The sequence below is a fragment of the Salvelinus namaycush genome, chromosome 21 (genome assembly GCF_016432855.1).
Source record: "Salvelinus namaycush isolate Seneca chromosome 21, SaNama_1.0, whole genome shotgun sequence".
Classification (NCBI taxonomy): Eukaryota; Metazoa; Chordata; class Actinopteri; order Salmoniformes; family Salmonidae; genus Salvelinus; species Salvelinus namaycush.
In genome coordinates this window covers 5,751,420-5,774,802 of record NC_052327.1, presented here as the reverse complement: position 1 = coordinate 5,774,802, position 23,383 = coordinate 5,751,420, and the positions used below count along the sequence as shown (strand labels likewise).

Genomic DNA, 23,383 nt, shown 5'->3' with positions numbered 1-23,383 from the left:
CATAAGACTAATAAAAAAGATTTTCAAAGGGATAGAGTTTAATTGTGTTACTGGTCTGTGCAGCCTCTATGGTTGTAGCATGCACATGAAATCAATATTTATTTTGTTTATTTAACAGAAAAAGACAGTCACACATTTTACAGTAGGCTCAGAATAAAATACAAAGAATATCCCACACAACTTGCAACATTAAAACAAATATTTAACAGAGCCCAAATTAAACCCGATTATACATTTTTTTAATCTCCGTGTCACCTCTTTCCAACCCTCACTCTGCGAGGCATGTCACTTCACCCATCTCTTCGCATAGCCCACCACATGCACTATTTTCTTAACCACAACTGTGGAAACAAATATCACTGAATGATGAAAATATTGGAATAAAGTAGGCTAATTCAATTGAAGGCATCAAATTATTGTTTACTTAAACTCGCAAAGTCATCCAATTGTTATAATAGGCCTACATTTGAGGTGAGTGCTGCTCATGATCGTCTTGTCTAGTTGGCTCATGTATTAGCACTGATCACACGCAGTAGGAACACGAGACTCCAATGCTTTTGAAAATATAGGTTGCTATTGTTTTCTATCGGTGTCATGAAGAAGACACTCAATATAAAATCCTACGCCTGCTCCCTAACAAAGCAAAGTTTCTAACTGCCAGGATGATAGTAGTAATGGCAGCTGTCTAGCAACCATCAAGAGCTTAAGAGCGTAGTGCGTGCCAATTCCGCCTCAGGATTTTATGGCTACATTTCCTACTAAGCCGTAGGCAGAACTTTACCGTAGGTCGGTTGGCGGAAATAAACATATAGGCTTTGTCGCAGGCAATACCTTTCTTATATAGAGAGAAGTCGGCATAAAGTTGGTGGAAAAATGTCTCGGTTTGAAAGGTGTATATGTCCCAGTGGAGGCTGCTGAGGAGAGAACGGCTCATAATAATGGCTGGAAGGGAGCAAATGGAATGGCATCAAGCACCTGGAAACCATGTGTCTGATGTATTTAATACCATTCATTCTGCTCCAGCCATTAGCACGAGCCCGTCCTCCACAATTATGGTGCCACCAACCTCCTGTGATATGTCCTAACAGTAACCGTCCCCCAATAGATCATGAAAGTAGTTAGAAATGTGTATAAAAATGGCTTAGGGTCCAGACGTCCATCTGTCTGTCTCAGGAAGACTTCAGCAGTGTGATGCCGTCCATGTCCAGCTCAACTAGATGGACACTGAAATCTCGGAGGCCCTGGGACACAAAAACAGTCAATGTCAGCTGAAACGCTGAGCATAGCTGAATTCTGCTTTTAAATGGTTTATTTTTAAATTCAAGTTTTAAACACATAGGACTGATATACCTTTGCCCTGTTCATTCCCTGCCATCTTCATTTGAACTATTCCAGATCCTTTCAGTATATCGCCATCTGTCTATATACTCACTTGTGTGTTGTTGAGGACCTGACGCACTGCCTCCCCCTGCTGCGGCTGGCGGGTCAGCAGGTAGAGGAAGCCCCCTCCGCCCGCCCCAGCCAGAGTCTGTCCCAGGGCCAGCGGGCGCAGGGCATCCATCATGGTCCGCACAGCTGCCGGCTCACACCCCGGAGCCATCACCTTCTTCTGGCACCAGTAACGCTCCAGACAAGCCCCCAGCCTGGGGAGAGAGCCTAAGGGGAGATGGAGGGGAGAGGGGTTAACTTATATCATTCATTGAAAAGACTGACTTAAGAAAAACTTTGTATTTTCAAAAAATAATTGTAACTTATAAAATCAGGCCTTTTAGTCTGTATTGAGTTTAAATGTCCACTGTAATAAATCCAACACGTTCTGACTGTGTGCTAGAACACCTTGTTAGTGCATTAGTCAAGTTTAGTGTTCAAAAGATAGTTTTAGGATTTAATGAGGTTCTGTAAAGTTCCTTTAATATATTTACAACAAGCAGACTAGGGCTGTGGCGGTCATGACATTTTGTCAGCAGGTGATTGTCAAGCAAATAACTGCCGGTCTCACGGTAATTGACCGTTAATTAACATAAACACATTAAGCATCTCCTGGCTTCCACGCATAGCCTACAAGCCACTGAATAATAATCCCTAAACTATGCCTCCTACAATAAAAACTATGCCTGTTACTATCACAATACATCCATTATGTATTTTAGACAGGTCTAAAGAAACATGATGAAGAAAATGTGTATTTCAGAAGAACAGAATAGCATACTCGGAGTTGTCCTTATGTTAGGCCCTGATCTGGCTATGCCAAATGGCTGTGGGCTACACTAGTTCATTTAGCAAACAAGATTTGTTTACAATTCCGTGGCATTATTTAATAGTATGTAGAATACAATTGAACAAAGCTGATTAAATTGAAAGTATATTTTCTCCAAACAAATTTGAGGGAGTGCGCACATGCGAATATTCTGTATTGAGCAGTTAACAAAGAAACAGGTACTCCTATACGCTTAATTTAGAGTTATTTATGTAACTTTAGTTGTGATACAAATGTTGGGCTATATGTTTTGATTTTAATATAGTCTAAGGATGTAGGATGCGAACAATGATGATTGGAAAAAAGTTACATGAAAGGCTTGAGCTCTGCTTTCTTTTTTGTGCAGGCTGTACACACTTAATCAGTCTCTCACTCACAATTTGACAAGCACTTGATAATGCCTTGAATTTCCAGGCTTCATCCCCTTTGTGTGGATGTAATGCACCCTAAAAAAAATCCATGCCTTTTCCAGATAGTGACCAGCTTGCCGAAGCACCCCTCATTCACATGGCTCCCCGTCAGGTGATCGGGTCTTTCTCACAGGCTACAAGTGAAGACAGACATCTGGGACACAACTGTGCACGTTTTTAACCAATTCCGAGGCGCATATTGAAGATATTGGAAGAACTGTCCACATTTACTTTTCGTCAGCCAACAAGATGAGTAGGCCTAACAAACAGCAAAAGCACTAGCCTATGTCAATCTACTATCCCGCATAGTACAAAAGTTGACCTACTCTATTCTGTGCGAGAAATATATATTCCATACATAGTCTGGGACAGTTGTGGGATGTGATAGATCCCAAATGAATACAACCTCTAGCATAAAAAAAAACTGTTTTAAGCAATGAGCCTGACGCAACAAATTAGAATGTTTAGCTTAAAATGTTGATAAACTATTAGGCAATTTCTTCACATTATAAGCCTAGCAATGTGCACACGACATTAGGCTAAAAGAGTGAATGTTCCATTAGCAGGAAAACACCATTCACAAAAAAGTGACAACAAATGTGATTATGCATGTATTGCTTTTATTATCAAGGTGCATTTTTATGGTGAAAATGATCTTCCCCCAAACTTGAAACACACACACTGCGTATGTATGCCATTTAGATTCTACACCTGTTGTAAAGCGGATGAATGTGCTTTATTTGGCCACTTTAGTTGTAATACAAACCTTATCAAAACATATAGGCCTATGGGCTAGGCTACATGAGGTGTGCGACTGAGTTAAAAATGTCACCAAAAAAAAGAATGCACTGTTTACCTTAAGCAGGGCGTCATTCACAAGTGATAGGCTAATATTGTCACCCATCACACTATCCTTGATTTAATCTTGTCTTTACATATACTAAATAATATATATGTGTGTGTGTGTGTGTGTGTGTGTGAAATTTGTTTTCATTTAGAAGGGACCATTATCATGTCTTGAAACAGGTGCAGCAAGAAAAAAAAATCTGCCAATTAAAATGTAGCCCCACTTAGGTATGAGTTTGAAAGACCATTCCTCTCCCTCTCACCTTCTGTACAGGCGCGGGCACACTCTTCTGCGTTGTCCACTAGCTGCCCGGCGTTCTCCACGATGGAGGGCACACGGCTGTACCAGCGCCGCACCGTGTCCTGCACAACAACATGGCAGCCATTTTAGAGACGAGACACCCAACATCCTTCAAACTGTACCAGGGGTACATCTCAGTAGTCTGAAGTTGCTTCCTCTCCTTGGCTATTCCTCTAAGTAGCTGTAGCAGTTGACGTACTGTTTTGATCATGGACTTTTGAAAGGTTTGTGCTAGTAAATACATGGTACATGTGAAATGATAAAATGCCTGCAGCACTGAGAGGAAGTGTTCTACCACAACTGTACACTGTAAACAGGAAGTGATCAGAAATATTTTTGTGGAAACAGGAAGTGTGGATGCTTGGTGCAAATATATTAAGAGGAACTTTACAGAACCTCATTAAATCCTAAAACGATATTTTGCACCCTAAACTTGAACCCTAAAAGCACTAACAAGGTGTTCTAGCACACAGAGTCACAAAGTGTTGGATTTATTACAGTGGAGATTTAAACTCAATACAGACTAAAAGGCCTGATTTATAAGTTACAATTATTTTTTGAAAGTACAAAAAGTCAGTCTTTTCAATGAATGGTATAAAGTTAAGGGGTTAACATTGTGACTTTGAATAAGTGGATGGTGGAAGGCTGGATGGCTAAGTGGAAAGCTGGATGGCTAACCTGCAGCAAGTTTCGCGCAAGCCGAGTCTTGCCGGTGTAGACCAGCAGGAGATGCTGTTGCAGTGAGAGCAGAAAGTCGTCGGAGAGAGGGAGACGTTCCACTTCCACCCGGAGGGGGAGACAGGCTTTGGAGCGCGCCACCTTTACTCCCCCCACCAAGCCTCCGACCTGGTCCTGCCAACCACCACCTCAGGAGGGAGACCGGGAGAGAGAAGGAAACAGAATGAGTGCATCATAACAAATAACATATCATATAATATTCTATTAATATAATGCCATTTAGCAGACGCTTTTATCCAAAGCGATTTAAAACCCTTTGACACGGGTGGTCCCTGCTGTGTACGCTCAAACCGGTGTGAATTAGAACACTTCATTAGAATGTCTAGTTACGATTGACGTGTTTGAGCTGGCCACACTGTTTTATCACAAAAAAAGTGCAATTATTATTGTGTTATATAGGCTACATTGGTCCTAGCACTAACTGAGAAAAAAGTGAGCTAACACAAGCTGTCATATTTAGCCAACTCTCGGCTGATAGAAACCATAATATGAATTAACAATTACTATTCACACTATCACATCATGGGTGAGCTCACCAGTGATCAAAAAAATTGAGTAAAACCCTTTCTAAAAGTCTAAAGTAGTCCGATGGTGGGTAGTTGTGCACGCCGCCATGGTTGTTTTTCTCCATCAACCAAAGATAAGAGGTAACAAGATGAGTTGGGTCTGTTTGCAGTATGCATGTTAAAGACGAAGGGGGGTGTGTCGTCTACCGTCATTCACTTCCAGAAGTTCGAGTGAACCATCCCTTCACCTTGCTATAACATCTTTTGTCTGACAGATGTTTTCGTGACTCAGAATGCATTGAATGATGTCAACAAACATGGCTCCACACATAGCCGGCAAACAGCTTAGCAAAATATATTTATAACTGACCCAAGCTGGTTTATCTGTGTCGTTTACAGTGGGAGTAAATGAAGCATAGTGGGCAGAACAAGGAAGAAGGTGAGCAAAGCCAAGCATGAGCTAGTGAGATCCTATTGGCGCATTGTAGCGTATATTTGCATTTTCAGTCAGGGAACGCCTCCTCTGTGAAGAGTGCGTGTGCACAAACTCAATTCGAACTTGCATTCTTAAACAACGCCATTTTTTTTTATACTTTGGAAAAGTGTAAAATCTATAAAACGTAGTGCACTGTGTTTGTAGCGGATTCTAGTTTTGGGAACAGAAAAATGTGTTGAGATCAGATCTTTCATAGATGAGAAAATGACCAGAATCTCAGCCCAGTTTCACTACTAACGACTGGACTTCCTCTCACTTCTATATTTGGTGGTGAGAAAACGTTCTAAACTGATGCTTCAGCTTTTTAGCCCCTGTGATGTGCCTGTGGCTTAGCATTAGCTCATCATAATCAGTACAACCTTCAAAAAGGTATTTTACACACGTGTCCATTACAATCTATGCAAGAATCCAAAGTTATTATAAGTAAGGAAAACAACAATGAAGGCAACACGGGCGCCAGGGTTACGGCTAGAAGGGATCCCAGCTTTTGTCAGATTTGACTTTTCATACCAGGTTAGGAAAATTAACGTAGCACGTTAAGAGAATTAGGTTAAGGTTAGGAAAAGGGTTAGGATTAGCTAAAATGGATCCCTTCTAGCCATGTCCGGACGCCAGTCGGAAAATGCGCCAGGGGGAAAAAAGTTAGTGCAGGTTCTGTTCTCATTGGAGATGCACAAATGTCTGCATACTTGATCCTAAGAAACACTGGGGAAGTGCTTGGGCACTCATCTAAGAGAGAAGTTTGAGGCATTACAATGAGCTGGACAAACGTACATTTTTGGGAAATGGGCTGCTTCTATGTGAATTATTGAGGAGGGCGAAACACCCCTCAATTCAAACTGTTAAATAAACCTTGTTTGAAAATAATTAGAGATTGACAAGTTGAAACATAACCTATAGATAATTAGCACGCATCACGCCATGGTTTAAGGGCAGAGTGGGTTAACTGTCCTGATGCGTAACAATCACATTTTGCCACAGTGAGGGCATTCTTCACAAGCATAAAAACATCTCATGCTTTGGGGACAGTTACAGATATTTGGAACTCACATGTGGGTGAATAGATTTTCGTATCGGTGGCCCCAGCGGTAATTGATCCCTCTATCCTAACGTTGCAAAGACCATGCCTTACCTGAGCCACACAGCACAGGATGTGAATGGTATCCTGTGTCCAGTGCATTCGGAAGGTATTCAGACCCCTTGTCTTTTTCCACATTTTGTTACGCTACAGCCCCATTATAAAATGTGTTTTTTTGGTCATCAATCTACACACAACACCCCATAATGACAAAGCAAAAACTGTTAATTTTTACATTTTTGCGAATGTATTAAAAAGAAATATATATATATATATATATATATATATATATATATATATATATTACATTTACACAAATATTCACACCCTTTACTCAATACTTTGATGAAGCACCTTTGGCAGCAATTACAGCCTTGATTCTTCTCGGGTATGACGCTACAAGTTTGGTGCACCTGTATTATATTCTCACGCTCTCTCAGGTTGGATGGGGAGCGTCGCTGCACAGCTATTTTCAGGTCTCTCCAGAGATGTTTGATCGGGTTCAAGTCCGGGCTCTGGCTGGGCCACTCAAGGACAGTCATAGACTTGTCACGAAGCCACTCCTGCGTTGTCTTGGCTGTGTGCTTAGGGCTGTTGCCCTGTTGGAAGGTTAACTTTAGCCCCAGTCTGAGGTCCTGAGCACTCTGGAGCATGTTTTCATCAAGGATCTCTCTGTACTTTGCTCCGTTCATCTTTCCCTCAATCCTGACTAGTCTCCCAGTCCCTCCTGCTGAAAAACATCCCCACATCATGATGCTGCCACCACCATGCTTCACCGTAGGGATGGTGCCAGGTTTCATTAAGACGTGAAGCTTTTGCATTCAAGCCAAAGAGTTCAATCTTGGTTTCATCAGTCCAGAGAATCTTGTTTTTCATGGTCTGAGAGTCTTTAGGTGCCTTTTGGCTCCCAACAGGCTGTCATGTGTCTTTTACTGAGGAAGGGCTTCCTTCTGGTCACTCTACCATAAAGGCCTGATTGGTGGAGTGCTACAGAGATGGTTGTCCTTATGGAAGGTTCTCCCATCAACACAGAGGAACTCTAGAGCTCTGTCAGAGTGACCATGGGGTTCTTGGTCACCTCCCTGACCAAGGCCTTTCTCCCCCGATTACTCAGTTTGGCTGGGCGGCCAGCTCTAGAAAGTGTTGGTGGTTCCAAACTTCTTCCATTTAAGAATGATGGAGGCCACTGTGTTCTTGGAGACCTTCAATACTGCAGAAATATTTTGGTACCCTTCCCCAGATCTGTGAATCGACACAATCCTGTCTCGGAGCTCTACGGACAATTCGTTCAACCTCAAGGCTTGGTTTTTGCTCTGACATGCACTGTCAACTGTGGGATCTTTCATAGACAGGTGTGTGCCTTCCCAAATCATGCCCAATCAATTGAATTTACCACAGGTGGACTCCAATCAAGTTGTAGAAACATCTCAAGGATGATCATTGGAAACAGGATGCACCTGAGCTCAATTTTGAGTCTCATATCAAAAGTTCTGAATACTTAAGTAAATAAGGTATCCGTTTTTTTATTTTGAATACATTTGCAAAAAATTCAAAAAATCTGTTTTCACTTTGTCATTATGGAGTATTGTGTGTAGATTGACGAGGATATGTATTTATTTAATCCCTTTTAGAATAAGGCTGTAACAAACTAAATGTGGAAGAAGTCAAGGGGTCTGAATGCACTGTATGTGTTTTTGTGAGCGAGTGAATGAGTGCGTGTTATCTCACCAGTGGTCAGCATCTGCTCCAGGTGGAGAACAGCGTGAATGAGGGAGTCTGTGTCGTAGGTTCGCCCCGTGCATCTGTAGACGGCTGCCAGCACCGCTCCCGCCAAGATACTACTGGTACCTGCAGGTGCAACAACACGCAGTGAGAGAGATAAACGGGGAGAAAGATGGAGAAAGAGTGAGAGGGGGGATGTGAGGGAAAGGGGAGAGAAGGATGAAGGAGTGAGTGGTCAATGTGTGCAGGACTAGCCCAATTCTTGTCATTGATGACCAAGTAGTGTTTTTTGCTTTTTCTGCAGCACCACAAGAGACAATGTGGTGGTTTATGTGTTATGAGATGCTGACAGTGCCCCGTGGTTATGTGCATTAGGCACCAAATGGAAGAAAACAGACTGAAACAGGGAGGGACTACTTAGACTCGCTAATAAAAACGACAATACATTTTCCATTGCAAAAACATTCTCCGTTTTGCAAGACCAATGTCTTGCTAAATGTTTTCTGTTACATGCCCTATTGAGCACAACACATTGCTCTTCTTACCCAGTCCTGAACCGTGCGGCAGGAGGGACCAGGTGTGGATCTCCACCCCTCCGCCCCAGCGCTGCAGGAGCTGCTCATCCAGGGACTGCCGAGAGGGATAGGTAACCAGGCCGCTGCATACACACACTGCCTTCAACAGGGCAGCTGGGACACACACACACGAGAGCAGATGACCAGATATGACCAACAGGGATGTAGTACAGCGTAAAAACACATCAAATCTGTTTATGCACCCTTTTAATTGGTGAGCATTTAGTGTTCACGGTGACAGCTGCCAGTTTTACCACAACATTATTGATCAAAGCATGACCTGGACTATGATCAAAGACAAAGTGATCAAACATGACAACTAGAAATGTGCCTTTATGAAAAACTGGATCACGCAATAGCAGTCAGACAGCACAAGGATATAGAATTATTATTAAGATCATTTCCCCCAAAAATACATGGAAATGCCACACAAGACTCCACACACACACACACTTACTGATCAGCACGGCCCACATACACTACCGTTCAAAAGTTTGGGGTCACTTAGAAATGTCCTTGTTTTCCATGAAAACATGCATGAAATGAGTTGCAAAATGAATAGGAAATATCGTCAAGACGTTAACGAGGTTATAAATAATGATTTTTAATTGAAATAGTAAATTGTGTCCTTCAAACATTGCTTTCGTCAAAGAATCCTCCATTTGCAGCAATTACAGCCTTGCAGACCTTTGGCATTCTAGTTATCAATTTGTTGAGGTAATCTGAAGAGATTTCAACCCATGCTTCCTGAAGAACCTCCCACAAGTTGGATTGGCTTGATGGGCACTTCTTACGTACATTACGATTCGTCTGTCCATAGCACTTTTTTCCAATCTTCCTCTGTCCAGTGTGTGTTATTTTTCCCACCTTAATCTTTTCTTTTTATTGGCCAGTCTAAGATATGGCTTTTTCTTTGCAACTCTGCCTAGAAGGCCAGCATCCCGGAGTCGCCTCTTCACTGTTGACGTTGAGACTGGTGTTTTGCAGGTACTATTTAATGAAGCTGCCATTTGAGGACTTCTGAGGAGTCTGTTTCTCAAACTAGACACTAATGTACTTGTCTTCTTGCTCAGTTGTGCACCGGGGCCTCCCACTCCTCTTTCTATTCTGGTTAGAGCTAGTTCTGTTCTGTGAAGGGAGTAGTACACAGTGTTCTACGAGATCTTCAGTTTCTTGGCTGTTTCTTGCATGGAATGGCCTTAATTTCTCAGAATAAGAATAAACTGACGAGTTTCAGAAGAAAGTTACTTGTTTCTGGCCATTTTGAGCCTGGAATGGAACCCACAAATACTGATGCTCCAGAATCTCAACTAGTCTAAAGGCCAGTTTTATTGCTTCTTTAAAATCAGGACAACAGTTTTCAGCTGTGCTAACAATTGCAAAAGGGTTTTCTAATGATCAATTAGCCTTTTAAAAATGATAAACTTAGATTAGCTAACAACGTGCCATTGGAACACAGGAGCGATGGTTGCTGATAATGAGCCTCTGTACGCCTATGTAGATATTCCATAGAAAAAAAAAATCTGCCGTTTCCAGCTACAATAGTCATTTACAACATCAATAATGTCTACACTGTATTTCTGATCAATTTGATGTTTTTTTAAATGGACAAAAAAATGTACATAAAAATGCCCATTTAAGTCTTACCAGGTGCATATGGCACACAGTGGTCTTTCAGATCCTCCAGCCTCTCGCAAACTGTCTCCATGGCGATAGCATCATCCTGTACTCCGCTGGAACTGACCAATAGCAGACGGGGCTCTTTGATGCGACGAGCTCGGGCACCAATGGGCCGTCTCCCGTCAACCTTCACCGCCACGTTGACCACTGCGCCGCCATGTTCAAAGGCAATGGGCGGAGTGTCGCTCCAGCCACCTGTGGGATAGAGCCTATAGTGAGAAGTACTCCTACGGGCGAGAACACAAACTGATATAGGACCAGGCTAATGACTTTCCATTCAATTATATGTTAAACTAAGCATCCCATAGCATTGTTGGGTTCCAGTTTGAAATACTTGCTATACTAGACGTTAATGGGTACATGTATGAGGAATGTATATGGTTGGGTCAATGGAGGTTGGATAAGAGCCAGGGGTTTGGCATATTACTAAGTAAGGGAAAGGCAATCACATGGTTGCGGTCACTAATAAGGGTGGGTAGCTGTGGATTAATGAGGAATGGGGGCTGAGGTCAGGTCACATGAAGGGAGAAGGAACAGTTTATTGCCCACATCACGTAACTTCCTGCCTAGCAACAAAGATGTAGTGTTTATAGAAAAGGAGGAGACTCCACCTAAAGGGGGGTTTAAATACTTGTGCTGGTGAAAACACGTCTTTGCAGCTGTTTGACACAGTGGGTGAATAAACTTGGTTTGAGCTTTGACTAGATGTCCGTTAGGTTCTAAATAAACAGAGTAAAAACTAACGGCATGTTTTTAGGGGTTTTGTCCCGGTTTAAAAGAGTAGGGATAACTCCTCAAAAGAGCTTTGCTATTAGAGTTTGGCTAAGGGAACGGTCTAGGGCAGAGTTTCCCAAACTCGGTCCTCGGGACCCCAAGGGCTACACATGTGGGTTTTTGCCCTAGCGCTACACAGCTTATTTAAATAATCAACTAATCATCAAGCTTTGATCATTTGAATCAGCTATGTAACATTAGGGGAAAAAACTAAAAGCGTACCCCTTCAGGTCCCGAAGACAGTTTTAGAAACGCTGTCCTAGGGGTGAAATAGAACAGGGCCGTTGACTCACCTGAGAGGTCCAGTCTGGCAGGACACTCCACATCTTGCCATTCCCCAAGGGGCGGGACCTCACCTTGACCAATGGAGATAAATCTCTGTGATAACATCACAGCCTGTCGTAGCAGCACCTGCCCGGCCGCCTCATAGTGCCGTGCAGCACGCACCAGCAAGTCTGGCCTGCAGGGGGCAGTCATATACTGTCACTTCTGACTTAATTGAAAGGTATTATAATAATTAATGGTTTCCTTTCCTCCTTGACCACAGATTTAAGGAATTGATTTGCAGAGAGCAAGCATTATGGTGCAAACATGCAGATGTTAGCAGTCCCTACTAATGGAGGGTTGGTAGTTAATAGTATCAGTATGGGTCTGACCTGCTGAGCCATTTGGCTCTCTCGGTGGCCAGGGCCTGGACTCCACCCAGCAGGTCTCCCTGCTCCAGGATGGAGAAGGCATGGCTCCAGGCGGGGTTAGCAGCCGGCCCGCTCCTCAGCCCCCCTCGGCCCTCCCCGGCCAGGCAGGCCAACACGTCAGCTATACAGGCCAGGCAGCGGGCCGCCACTCCCAGGTTCTCCCTGCTGCCCGCTGCAACTGGAGCACACAAGATTACTATTGTCATTGAGGGCGTGTCAGCACGTAGATAACAGTAGGTCTACTTGGTCTCCACCAGCCTTTTTTCCATTCTTATGGCTGTCTGACAGCAAGAGTGCAAAATGAGCCTTTATAATGCATTCAGGCACCTGCACCCCCAGGAATTCACACAGACACACATTTAGAGAACATAAACGTCAATTGTTGAAAAGGTGATAGAAATAAGATGGGGCCTGAGACACTAACTCCTCCGCACTGCAACTCCTTGTGTAAATGCCCATGTGTTCTCACGGTCAAATAAAGGGACATCAATACTCACTGGAGTCTAGTGTGCAGAGGAGCTCCTCATGCTGGCCTCCAAGCACGGCAGCCCTGAAGCTGGGCAACAACCCACGATCGCTCTGGCTCTTCAAGTTGTCCATCACTCTCCTCCTCCCCACCTGGAAGAACAGCGCCTCCCTCCAGCGCAGCTCCCCCTCCTGGTCAGTAAGGGAAAGGACCTCTCGGAGAGAGAGCCTCCACGCGGCCCTCCACTGCTCCAGTGCCCCCGGCCCACCCAACAGCCAGCACACCCCCAACTCCAGCCCCACCGCACCCCCCCGCGGCTGGAAGACTGGGAACAGGCGGGCCTCCATGAGGGACTGGGACCTCCCGGACCCCCACAGATCCTCAGGCCTAGGGAGAGAAAGAGCAGAGGGACCCCGCAAATAGAACATTCATCATGCCAAGGGTCCAAATCATGAGCAGAGTAGGTTAGCAGTCAAGCTAACATGCTTACTGTATTCCAGTGCGGCTGTAGAGGTCACTCCATCTGTGATTCAGAAAGGTGGCACCATCGTCATCGCAGGAAACCTATGGGAGGGCAAAGTCTGTAAGAGACCAACAGACATTCTAAACAGCCTCTGTCCACAGTCCTATCATTCAGATGGTGAAATCTCTAAAGAAGGTGGAAAGGAGGAGAGAGAAGACAGCGCCTTGCTACCTTAAGATCATCATAAGCCCCCAGCACTGTATAAACAGTAATCTTCATCTCTCCCAGTTGTATGTGGTGCCCTTGGATGATGTGGTCATTGGTTAAGGCCAGCTGCTGGATGTGCGAAGATGAGGTCACTTCCAGGCCTGATAGTAAACAACCTGAAAGCACCTCCACTGGTCCCTGGGAGAAGAGGTCAAAGGTCATACAACATCCCAGCATATGGGGACACGGTGAAATTAATGTTAAGTACACATTTCATTCTACGTTTGAGTTCCTCCAGACCTGAAGGTGGCAGTGCTGGATTACTGCTCCTGACGCAACACTGACGTCCCCCTCCAGAACACTGTTGATCACCCTGCCTCCAGCACTCACACACTGAGTATTCTGAGGACAACACAGACAGAAATACATGGACAGATATTAAGAACACACACATTGCTTGGTCCAGGGTTGGGTCCAGGGTTGTGACCAAGGTTGGGATCAATTCAATTTATTTTTCCTGACACGTTTATGGCAGCTTTATGTAGACCTTACGAGTGAAGGGTTACCTAGTACGTAGTGGAAGATCCTAAGAGGAGGACCATCCTCAGTGAATTTCATAAAAATTAAATAGTGAAACAATAAAACAGTGGTCCTTTTTAGTTAAAACTATTCTAAATATATTCACAAGTCACCAAATAATTGATTTTTAAAAAACACTATTTTGCAATGAAGGTCTACAGTAGCTTTAGCAGCACTCTGTAGGGTAGCACGTGGTGGAGCCGGAGGACAGCTAGCTTCTGTCCTCCTCTGGGTACATCGACTTCAATACAAAACCTAGGAGGCTCTTGGTTTTCACCCCCTTCCATAGACTTACACAGTAATTACTTCCGGGGGACGTCTTCCAACCTATCAGAGCTCTTGCAGCATGAACTGACATGTTGTCCACCAAATCAAAGGATCGGAGAATGAATCTAGTACTGAAAGTATACTAGTACTGAAAGCATAAGCTTCAGCTAGCTAGCACTGCAGCGCATAAAATGTGGTGAGTAGTTGACTCAAAGAGAGAGAAAGACAACAGTTGAACAGATGAACAAATTAATTTCTTCCAGAATAAAGGAGAAGCAAGAGAGAAAGAGCTAGCTGAATGCAACTAGCTAGTTTCGCCTACTCAAACAGAGAAGGATGCTACAGTATGTTAGCTAGCTGGCTATGGCTATCCAACACTGGAACTCTTCCAAGTCAAGGTAAGCTTTTATTAATTTATTGCCAAAGGGGCCCGCCGATGTAACTGCTAAGCTGCTTTGACTGTACTGCATGATTGTAGTGGGTTTACAAATGCATTAGTATAGTAGCTACATTATATGACCAAAAGTATGTGGATACCTGCTCGTTGAACATCTCATTCCAAAATCATGGATATTAATATGGAGTTGGTCCCCCCTTTGCTGCTATAACAGTCTCCACTCTTCTGGGAAGGCTTTTCACTCGATGTTGGAACATTTTTGTGGGAACTTGCTTCCATTCAGCCACAAGCGCAATTGTGAGGTCGGGCACTGATGTTGGGTGATTAGGCCTGGCTTGCAGTCGGCGTTCCAATTTCTCCCCAAGGCTTTCGATGGGGTTGAGGTCAGGGCTTTGTGCAGGCCAGTCAGGTTCTTCCACATCGATCTTAGGCTTGTGTGCAGCTGCCCTGCCATGGAAGCCCAGTTCATGAAGCTTCCGACAAACAGTTATTGTGCTGACATTGCTTCCAGAGGCAGTTTGGAACTCGGTAGTGAGTGTTGCAACCGAGAACAGACGATTTTTACACGCTTTTACACGTCCCGTCCCATGAACTTGTTACCTACCACTTTGCGGTTGAGCTGTTGTTGCTCCTAGACGTTTCCACTTCACAATAACAGCACTTACAGTTGACCAGGGAAGCTGTAGCAGGGCAGAAATCTGATGAACTGACTTGTTGAAAAGGTGGCATACTATGACAGTGCCACATTGAAAGTTACTGAGCTCTTCAGTAAGGCCATTCTACTGCCAATGTTTGTCTATGGAGATTGCATGGCTGTGTGCTCGATTTTATACACCCGTCAGCAACGGGTGTGGCTGAAATAGTCGAAATCCACAAATTTGAAGGGGTGTCCACATACTTCTGTATATATAGTGCATGTTGACTATAAGGTGACAACGATGTAGGCTGTGTGTAGTGGTTGGTAGTCATATGGCTTCTATTGGCTTGGAAAGCTTTTTTCGCCTGGTCACAGAAAGCTGAAGCCCACAAGCGAACGGAAAAGGTGTGAGAAGGAATATATATATATATATATATATATATATATATATATATATATACACACACACACACAAGGAGCAAAGTGATCTATGTGTGTGTGAGATCAGGGGCGTCTTCGTTCCGCCGATTCTGTTGAAAAACCTTTCTTAAAAACGGCAGCAAACGGAACATACCTGAATTTGTCCAATAGAAACTCTCATTTGCAACGGATGGACTAATGATTACATCCTAGATCAGTGTCACTGTCTGTCACCTTGATAACTTAAAATTGTCTCAACCTGTGCACCTACGTTGTAAACTTTCATTCATAGGCTAGGTTGTAGCAACCTCATGATGGGCACAGGGAAAATGAGTATCATGTAGTAGCTTAAACCTATCGATGTTACATTGAGCTGGGTGAATGGAATATGAATGAGTCATCCAATATGCTGTAATAGACATAAGGCCATGCTCATTAACAAGGAAAATACTCCATCTTAAAAATGGCACCGACCGCCACTGCCAGTACGGTACCTGTATGTGTGACAGAGTGTTCCTTTCTGTCCCCTTCTTTGTCAGGCGGCCAATGTGCTCTCTACCGGACAGAGTCAGGTAGTCGTAGCAACCGGCAGGAACGTAAACTGCAAGGAGAAAACCAAACACACTTATGAACCACTTGTAATAGGATGGCACATTTGGCATGTACAGAGAGGCATAGAAAGAGACGTACCCATATGGAGAGTGGTGCCTCTCAGTATCCTCCATAGCAAGGCCCGTGCGCTCCTCACTACTGCTCCCTGTTGACTGATGGGGGAACTGCAGCCCATCCTCTCCCCATTCACAAACTCTGACTCGCTCAGGTCTGAGCAAAGACACATCAACAAATCCAGGAAGAGGGAGATCTGCAGATAATAAATAACCATGGAAAGAAAGACAATATAGGGATGTAACAGAGGAGGCTGTATCAGAATAAAACCAGCTTTGTGTAAACCTAGAAAAAAACTGAACCGTGTTTGAGGGGGGAGGGTGCAAAGATATGGAAGAGTGAAATTGACACAGAAGATGAAATGGAGCGTGACAGGCACAAAGAGAGGTAAAGAAAATGAGAATTAGAAATGAGAGGTAAAGATGAAGACTGCATACCTGAAGGGGTGGTGCCCCAGAGTCCATACCCATGTACGTGCAGCCGTCAAGGGGAGGGGTAACATGGGCCTTCAGCAATCGCTCTAGTACCCTCCTGCAGAAGAACACAGGCCCTGACACCTGAATGGAGTTACCTCATTACATGTGCTGCAGGCTCATAAAAATAAAACAAGGTTGTTTTATCACATACAGTACACGCAATAGGTGCAGTGAAATTGGTTGTTTCACAGGGTCAGCCAGCGCCCCTGGAGCAAATTAGGGTTACCGTAATTGCTGGACTATTAAGCGCACCTGAATATAAGCCGTACCCACTGAATTTAAAAAAAATATGTATTTTGTACATAAATAAACCGCACACGTCTATAAGCCGCAAGTGCCTACCGGTACATTGAAACAAATTAACTTTACACAGCCTTTAAACGAAACACGGCTTGTAACAAAAATAAATAGGCTTTTAAACGAAACACGGCTTGTAACAAAAATAAATAGGCTTTAACGAAACACGGTTTGTAACAAAAATTTAAAAAAAAAAATAGCAGTAAACAGTAGCCTACCAAGAAAGTCAAACTTCATTGCGGTGGCGATTGTTTTGGCTTTCAGTCGGATCTGCACAGTTGAAACACCTCGGCCGTCTGCTCTCTGTGTGTTGACCCAGTCTTCAAGCTCATTTTCTAGTTCGGGCCATCTGCTTTTCTTCTCTGAAAGCTTTTGTTGTCAGCGTCAGTTCCTCACGCTGCTGTTTCCAACGTCTTATCATCGACTCATTAAGGCCAAGCTCCCGTGCAGCAGCTCTATTTCCTTTTCCAACAGCCAGATCGATCGCCTTCAACTTGAAAGCTGCATCATATGCATTTCTCCGTGTCTTTGCCATGATGAGGGTGACAAAATGACTACCGTAATCAGAATGATGGGAAGTTTGAGCGCGCTCGATTTACGTGACATTATGTGACGGTGCTCACTTTTTTGGCAGCGTGAATCTTGTGGAAAAAAAAAAAAAATCATAAATTAGCCGCGTCATTGTATAAACCGCGAGGTTCATAGCGTGGGAAAAAAGTAGCGGCTTATAGTCCGGAAATTACGGTAATTGCCTTGCTCAAGGGCATATCATTTTTCACCTTGTCATCTCGGGTATTTGAACCAGTAACCTTCGACTTACTGGCCCAACGCTCTAACCGCTAGCCTACCTGCCGTCTAGGTATTCCCATGACTCTTTTAATACGTTTCTGGATATTTTCCTATATTCACTATCTTTGACTTACCAGTGGCACCATCCCATCAGGCTGTGCGGCTCGGCGAATCCGCTCCTCTGACCCCTTGTAGATGATGTCACGTACTCTACCCTATGAGCAGAGAGAAATCACCATTTGGCACTACTTATGAATGATCACCTTCATGCAGCCATTGTTCATAAACTGTCAAAAGAATGTGGACAGGGCCTTCAGAAAGTATTCATATCCCTTGGCTTATTCCACTTTGTTGTGTTACAGCCTGAATTCAACATAGATTTTTTTTCTCACCCATCTACAAACAAGACCCAATAACAACAAAGTAAAAACATGTTTTTAGTAATGTTTCCAAATGTATTGAAAATTAAATACAGAAATCTCACTCACATAAGTATTCACTCCTGAGTCAATACTTTTGTAGAAGCACCTTTGACGGTGATTACAGCTGTGAGTCTTTCTGGGTAAGTCTCTAAGAGCTTTCTACACCTGGACTGTGCAACATTTGCCCATTATTCTTTTTAAAATTCTTCAAGCTCTGTCAAATTGGTTGTTGATCATTGCTAGACAACCATTTTAAGGTCTTGCCATGGATTTTCAAGTAGATTCATGAACATGAACACTCATGAACATTCACTGTCTTGGTATTGGTAAGCAACTCCAGTGTAGATTTGGCCTTGTGTTTAAGGTTATTGTCCTGCTGAAAGGTGAATTTATCTCCCAGTGTCTGGTGGAAAGCAGACTGAACCAGGTTATCATCTAGGATTTTCCCTGTGCTTAGCTCCATTACATTTATTTTTTATCCTGAAAAACTCCCCCGTCCTTAAAGATTACAAGCATACCCATAACATGATGCAGCCACCACTATGCTTGAAAATATGGAGTGGTACTCAGTAATGTGTGTATTGGATTTGCCACAAACATCTGAACACTTCGTATTCAGTACAACAAGTGAATTCTCTTCGCCACATTTTTTGCAGTATTGCTGTAGTGCCTTGTTGCACAGGCTTACTTATTTTCACTGCCAGTTAGGTTAGTATTGTGGAGTAACTACAATGTTGTTGACCAATCCTCAGTTTTCTCCTATCACAGCCATGAAACTAACTGTTTTAGTCAACATTGGCCTCATACTAATCTACCAATAGGTGCCCTTCTTTGCGAGGCACTGGAAATTCTCCCTGGTCTTTGTGGTTGAATGTGTGTATGAAATTCACTGCTCGACTGAAGGACTTTACTAGGGATTAACACAGGTAACCGGGATCACTCTTCACATTTCCCCAAAAAATAAAAACTACAAAACAGGGAAATTACAAAAATATTCCCTCAATGTCGCAATAATGCAATACCACAAAATACACAACATGTACAGCAGCAGATTGGATAATATGCCACTACATTTTTTTGCCAAACAGGTTGTTGGATAGAAGCCTTTAGCCTAGCGTATTTACTTCACACAAAGTCGCCATTAATTCAAAGCACACGCATAATTGACACTGCAAACAAGACCAGAAAGCAGTTTAGAGTGTTAGGTTCTAATTCTCAGAGTAAAACACTCAACAGACTTTATGAAAGCTTAACCAAGTTTATTCTTCCCAGAGGGTCAATATAACTGCATTCAGACAAAAACATTTTTCACACAAGCACTGATATTTCCTCATAGGCGGAGTCCCCTCCTACTCATCTGTACAAACGTCATTGTTTACTGCAAGGCAGGACACTAGTGATACAGACAATAAACTTCTATTTCTCCCTTAAGGTGACCTGACCTCAACCCCCTCCATCACTAATCCATGGCTCTCTCCCCTTATGAATGCCTGCCACATGTAATCACTTCCCTGCACTCAACACATTCCAAGCTTAGTTGCACACACTATATACCTTCCTCCTATAACCATTACCTTCTGGTGTAGACCCTCCACTATATACCTTCCTCCTATAACCCTAAACCTCTGGTGTAGACCCTCTAAACCTAAGCACTCCATCAGTGACATGAGTAAGTCTATTTCATATTCTCAGAACCCAACAAGAGTTTATCAGAGTGGGAAATTTAATCCAGGTCCGATCCAAGCCCGGTGAGTTGAAGCCCGAGCCCAGGTCTGGGCCGACGTCACAGAAATTAAATGAGCCCAAACCCCCCCAAAATGCCAGATTTCTAGAAAATAGTTGGCTATATTGACTTAAACTGGTGTTGAGAACAACGCGGTATAGGTGGGCGGCAGCAGAGTAAGGAGATGAGTAAACAGCCATTGGGCCTTGAAAAAGCACAGAGAGAGAAACTCACCTTAGTTATGATCACCTGAATGATGAAAATATTGGAATGAAGTAGGCTAATGCAATTGAAATCATGTATTAAATTCTTTCTTAAACTGAAACTCCCAAAGTCATATACAAACTGTTGTACTAATTTAAAGCAACAGTTGTGTGTTGTCACCAAGATGATAATTTCAGCACCTTTTTGATTGGGACAGCGCCATCGGGCTGATTTGAGACAAGTTTGGGGTACCCGTGTAGATAAATCCATCAATGTCAGATCTTTGTCTTCACTGAATCTCAGTTTGGATATTTGGTAACAATTAGGCTGGGAAATGTTAGCTAAGTTGAGGTGAGTGCTAATTATCACCTTAATTCTAGTTTAGTCATACATTATATTACCTGTTCAGGACATTTTGCTAGCATATAATACAAGTGGATTTTGCATTTCACTCAGCCAGTTCTACTCCCGACCAAAAGCCTGTGACTTGTCTGATAATCAAACAACAACAAAAAATTCTTACATTATCCTGTAATCCATAGACTGCATTATCAAAGCATGTCTCGCCTACGCATGTCAAAATACCACTAGAACATTTCCCCTGCTTCTCTGTGCTGTCTCATATCGCTGCCCATATGAGAGCGTCGTTTGAGAATGTGTGATCAACAAACGGTATGAGAGTAGATATGGATATTTTTTTAAACAGAATTGGTCCCCGTTAAGATACCTTAACATTTAAAACAACTTCCTCTCTTCATCTCCCACGTTATTCATGAGCTGATCTGCTATCTGTATAATCGTCAACTCGATTTTAACAAATAGGAGATATTCTGCCATTCATGGGAGGTTATCTAGCAAACTTAGCAACTTTGGTGATGTGACTTTTATTTAACTGGCATTGCAAAGTTTGTATGATTCGACAACGCTATGGCCTACTCGGGGTGCGCTCTGTGCGTCCTGAGCGCGCTCTGTGTCAAGATAGCCTAGGCCTACTGCTGAAATGCGCTGAAATAATTAAGGAACATGATAATGCTCTGAATTTATGAAAGGCCTGTTCACAATTAACACCAATGTCAGTGACAATCAAAGCTACTCCATCATTACGAAATATCAGTTTCACTTGCTGTGAAATCTTTACATAGTGGTACAGCTAAGGCAAAGTGGCGCAGCAACAATCTTATTTTGGGAGAACTCTGACCATATCTTGGTTTTAAACACTTTAAATTGGCACTTACAGTTTTTGTGGTATTTCCCGGGACTCTCGGGATGAATTATTCCCGGTATTGAAACTTGGTAGATTTCCGGAAAAATATTACAGATCCCTTACAGATAATTGTACGTGTGGAGTATATAGATGAAGCAGTCATTCAAAGATCCTGTCTATTATTGCACTTAAGCAACTTAATATGTGACTTGTTAAGCAAATGTTTACTCCTGAACCTATTTAGGCTTGCCATAACAAAGGGGTTGAATACTTATTGACTCAAGACATTTGTAAAAAAAAAAAAAAAAAAATGTTTTTACAAATTCCAATCCACTTTGACATTATCGGGTATTGTATGTAGGCCAGTGACAAAAAAAATCTTAATTTTATACATTTTAAATTCAGGCTGTAACACAACAATATGTGGGAAAAAGTCAATGGGTGTGAATCGTTTCTGAAGGCACTGTATCTAGAGTTTGTCCTTCCAGTAAGAGACATATCCTTAAAAGTTATGTACCTGCTCATCAGCAAAGTAGACTCCATGATTGGCGGCGTAAGAGACATCACCAGGTAGTGCCAACACACGGACCCCAGAAAAACCCTCCCATGACATTTCTGAAAGACAGAAGAGAAAGAATATTAAGGGACAGTGGGGGAGACAGGTTTAAGAAAATATATATGGTTCAAATATCATCTGAATGGAATTGTAGAGAAGATCTAACTGAAGGTAGTCGGCATGGTCAGGATCATGTCAGTGCTGCACACCCAAACGCCCGGAGGAGAACCAGGGCACACCTACAGATGGATCAAACAAGGCAGAGACAAAAAAATACTGTGTGAAGCAGACACAACACAAGTGAGTGAGTTCAGCCATTGACCCCCCAAAAATGGAGGTAGGTAGTTTGTTCTTGACCTGGGCCCAGATTCACAAAACACTTCTTATGCAAAAACTTCAGAAGTTCATAAGTTAAATTCCTCAACAATATCTTAAGATTTAACAATGTTCTTATGAACTTCTCAAATATATTCTTGTTGCTAGGCAACCGTTTTAGCTAGCTATCTGGCAATCATGTTAGCATATTTCTTACTGAGATTACTGTTCTTAAACATGTTCTTGGGTTTAAAATAATCAATACTGAAACTTTCAGATGAAGTTTGTGAGTGAATTAAACATGTTCAATAGCTTTCATGAGTTTCCAAGAACTTTATTTTCAATCATTTTCTTCCTTTTTGCTTAAGAGAAACATAAGAAATAGCACGAGAACATTTCCAACAACATTTTTAGGAATAGCAACTTTGCTTAACGTTCTTCTTAAGTCTATGTCAGTTAAAAATACATTTCTTAAGAAGGTTTTGTGAATCTGGGCCCTGGTTACATTACATGTATTCAAAAAGCACTGACCCCAAACATAGAGCCTTGTGGCCCACCATATTCAAAGCAATTTATTAATCAGTTTATTATGTACATTATTTTAAAATCAGAAGTACTACCCAAATTGGGGCTAATAGAGAATGGTATAGTCAATGTTGTAACCAGTTTATCATACCCAAAATCGCAGCTAATACAGACAAAATTCCATGGACATGACACACAAATCAAACAACAAATGAACTATTTATCAATAAAAGACCATAGCCCTACTAAAAACACAAACAATTCACTATGGGCTAATGAATTGTTTTAAGAAAAAACAGAAAGCATTTGGTTTCAAGATTCAGAACCTGCTATTACTGTAATTACATTGGTAGCAATTATTTATTTCAGGAAGCACCGCCCCAACGCATTATATTTCACAGCGAAGGTTGCAGCAGAAGTTAACTCCTTGGTCGGAGACTCTTTCATCCGCACCCGCGTGTGCATGATTGGCTGGGGAACGATGTGGTAATCTCGTTTAAACCGGTCTGAAGGCTCTCATATTGGGTCCCTAATGCCCTAAAATACATTGTTCATATGGGAAGAATATTGTATACACATTTGTTGATATGGGCAGAATATTGTTTAAAATAAATAAATATGTGCTGCATTTGTTGTCTTCCTTTTCAGATGGAATAAATACAACAGGGTTGGGCAAATAACTTCAAATGTCA

At 42.6% G+C, this 23,383-nt stretch overlaps 1 protein-coding gene across 1 annotated transcript in view; it reads right to left on the bottom strand.

The window, feature by feature from the left end:
• Positions 1-16: 16 nt before the first annotated feature.
• The window catches only part of LOC120066026 (L-fucose kinase), a 34,813-nt gene continuing 11,446 nt past the window's right edge, over positions 17-23,383 (bottom strand). The window contains exons 5-23 of the mRNA XM_039017084.1: positions 22,018-22,090; positions 21,813-21,910; positions 17,877-17,957; positions 16,618-16,737; positions 16,205-16,376; positions 16,009-16,115; positions 13,515-13,616; positions 13,239-13,412; positions 13,035-13,108; positions 12,576-12,931; positions 12,040-12,256; positions 11,677-11,843; positions 10,577-10,804; positions 8,900-9,043; positions 8,361-8,480; positions 4,493-4,680; positions 3,777-3,876; positions 1,433-1,656; positions 17-1,241 (exon numbers count right to left, since the gene is read on the bottom strand). Of these exons, the coding sequence (XP_038873012.1) occupies positions 1,170-1,241; positions 1,433-1,656; positions 3,777-3,876; positions 4,493-4,680; positions 8,361-8,480; positions 8,900-9,043; positions 10,577-10,804; positions 11,677-11,843; positions 12,040-12,256; positions 12,576-12,931; positions 13,035-13,108; positions 13,239-13,412; positions 13,515-13,616; positions 16,009-16,115; positions 16,205-16,376; positions 16,618-16,737; positions 17,877-17,957; positions 21,813-21,910; positions 22,018-22,090 (2,817 nt within the window). The 3' untranslated portion in view covers positions 17-1,169. The remainder of the gene's footprint in view (positions 1,242-1,432; positions 1,657-3,776; positions 3,877-4,492; positions 4,681-8,360; positions 8,481-8,899; positions 9,044-10,576; positions 10,805-11,676; positions 11,844-12,039; positions 12,257-12,575; positions 12,932-13,034; positions 13,109-13,238; positions 13,413-13,514; positions 13,617-16,008; positions 16,116-16,204; positions 16,377-16,617; positions 16,738-17,876; positions 17,958-21,812; positions 21,911-22,017; positions 22,091-23,383) is intronic.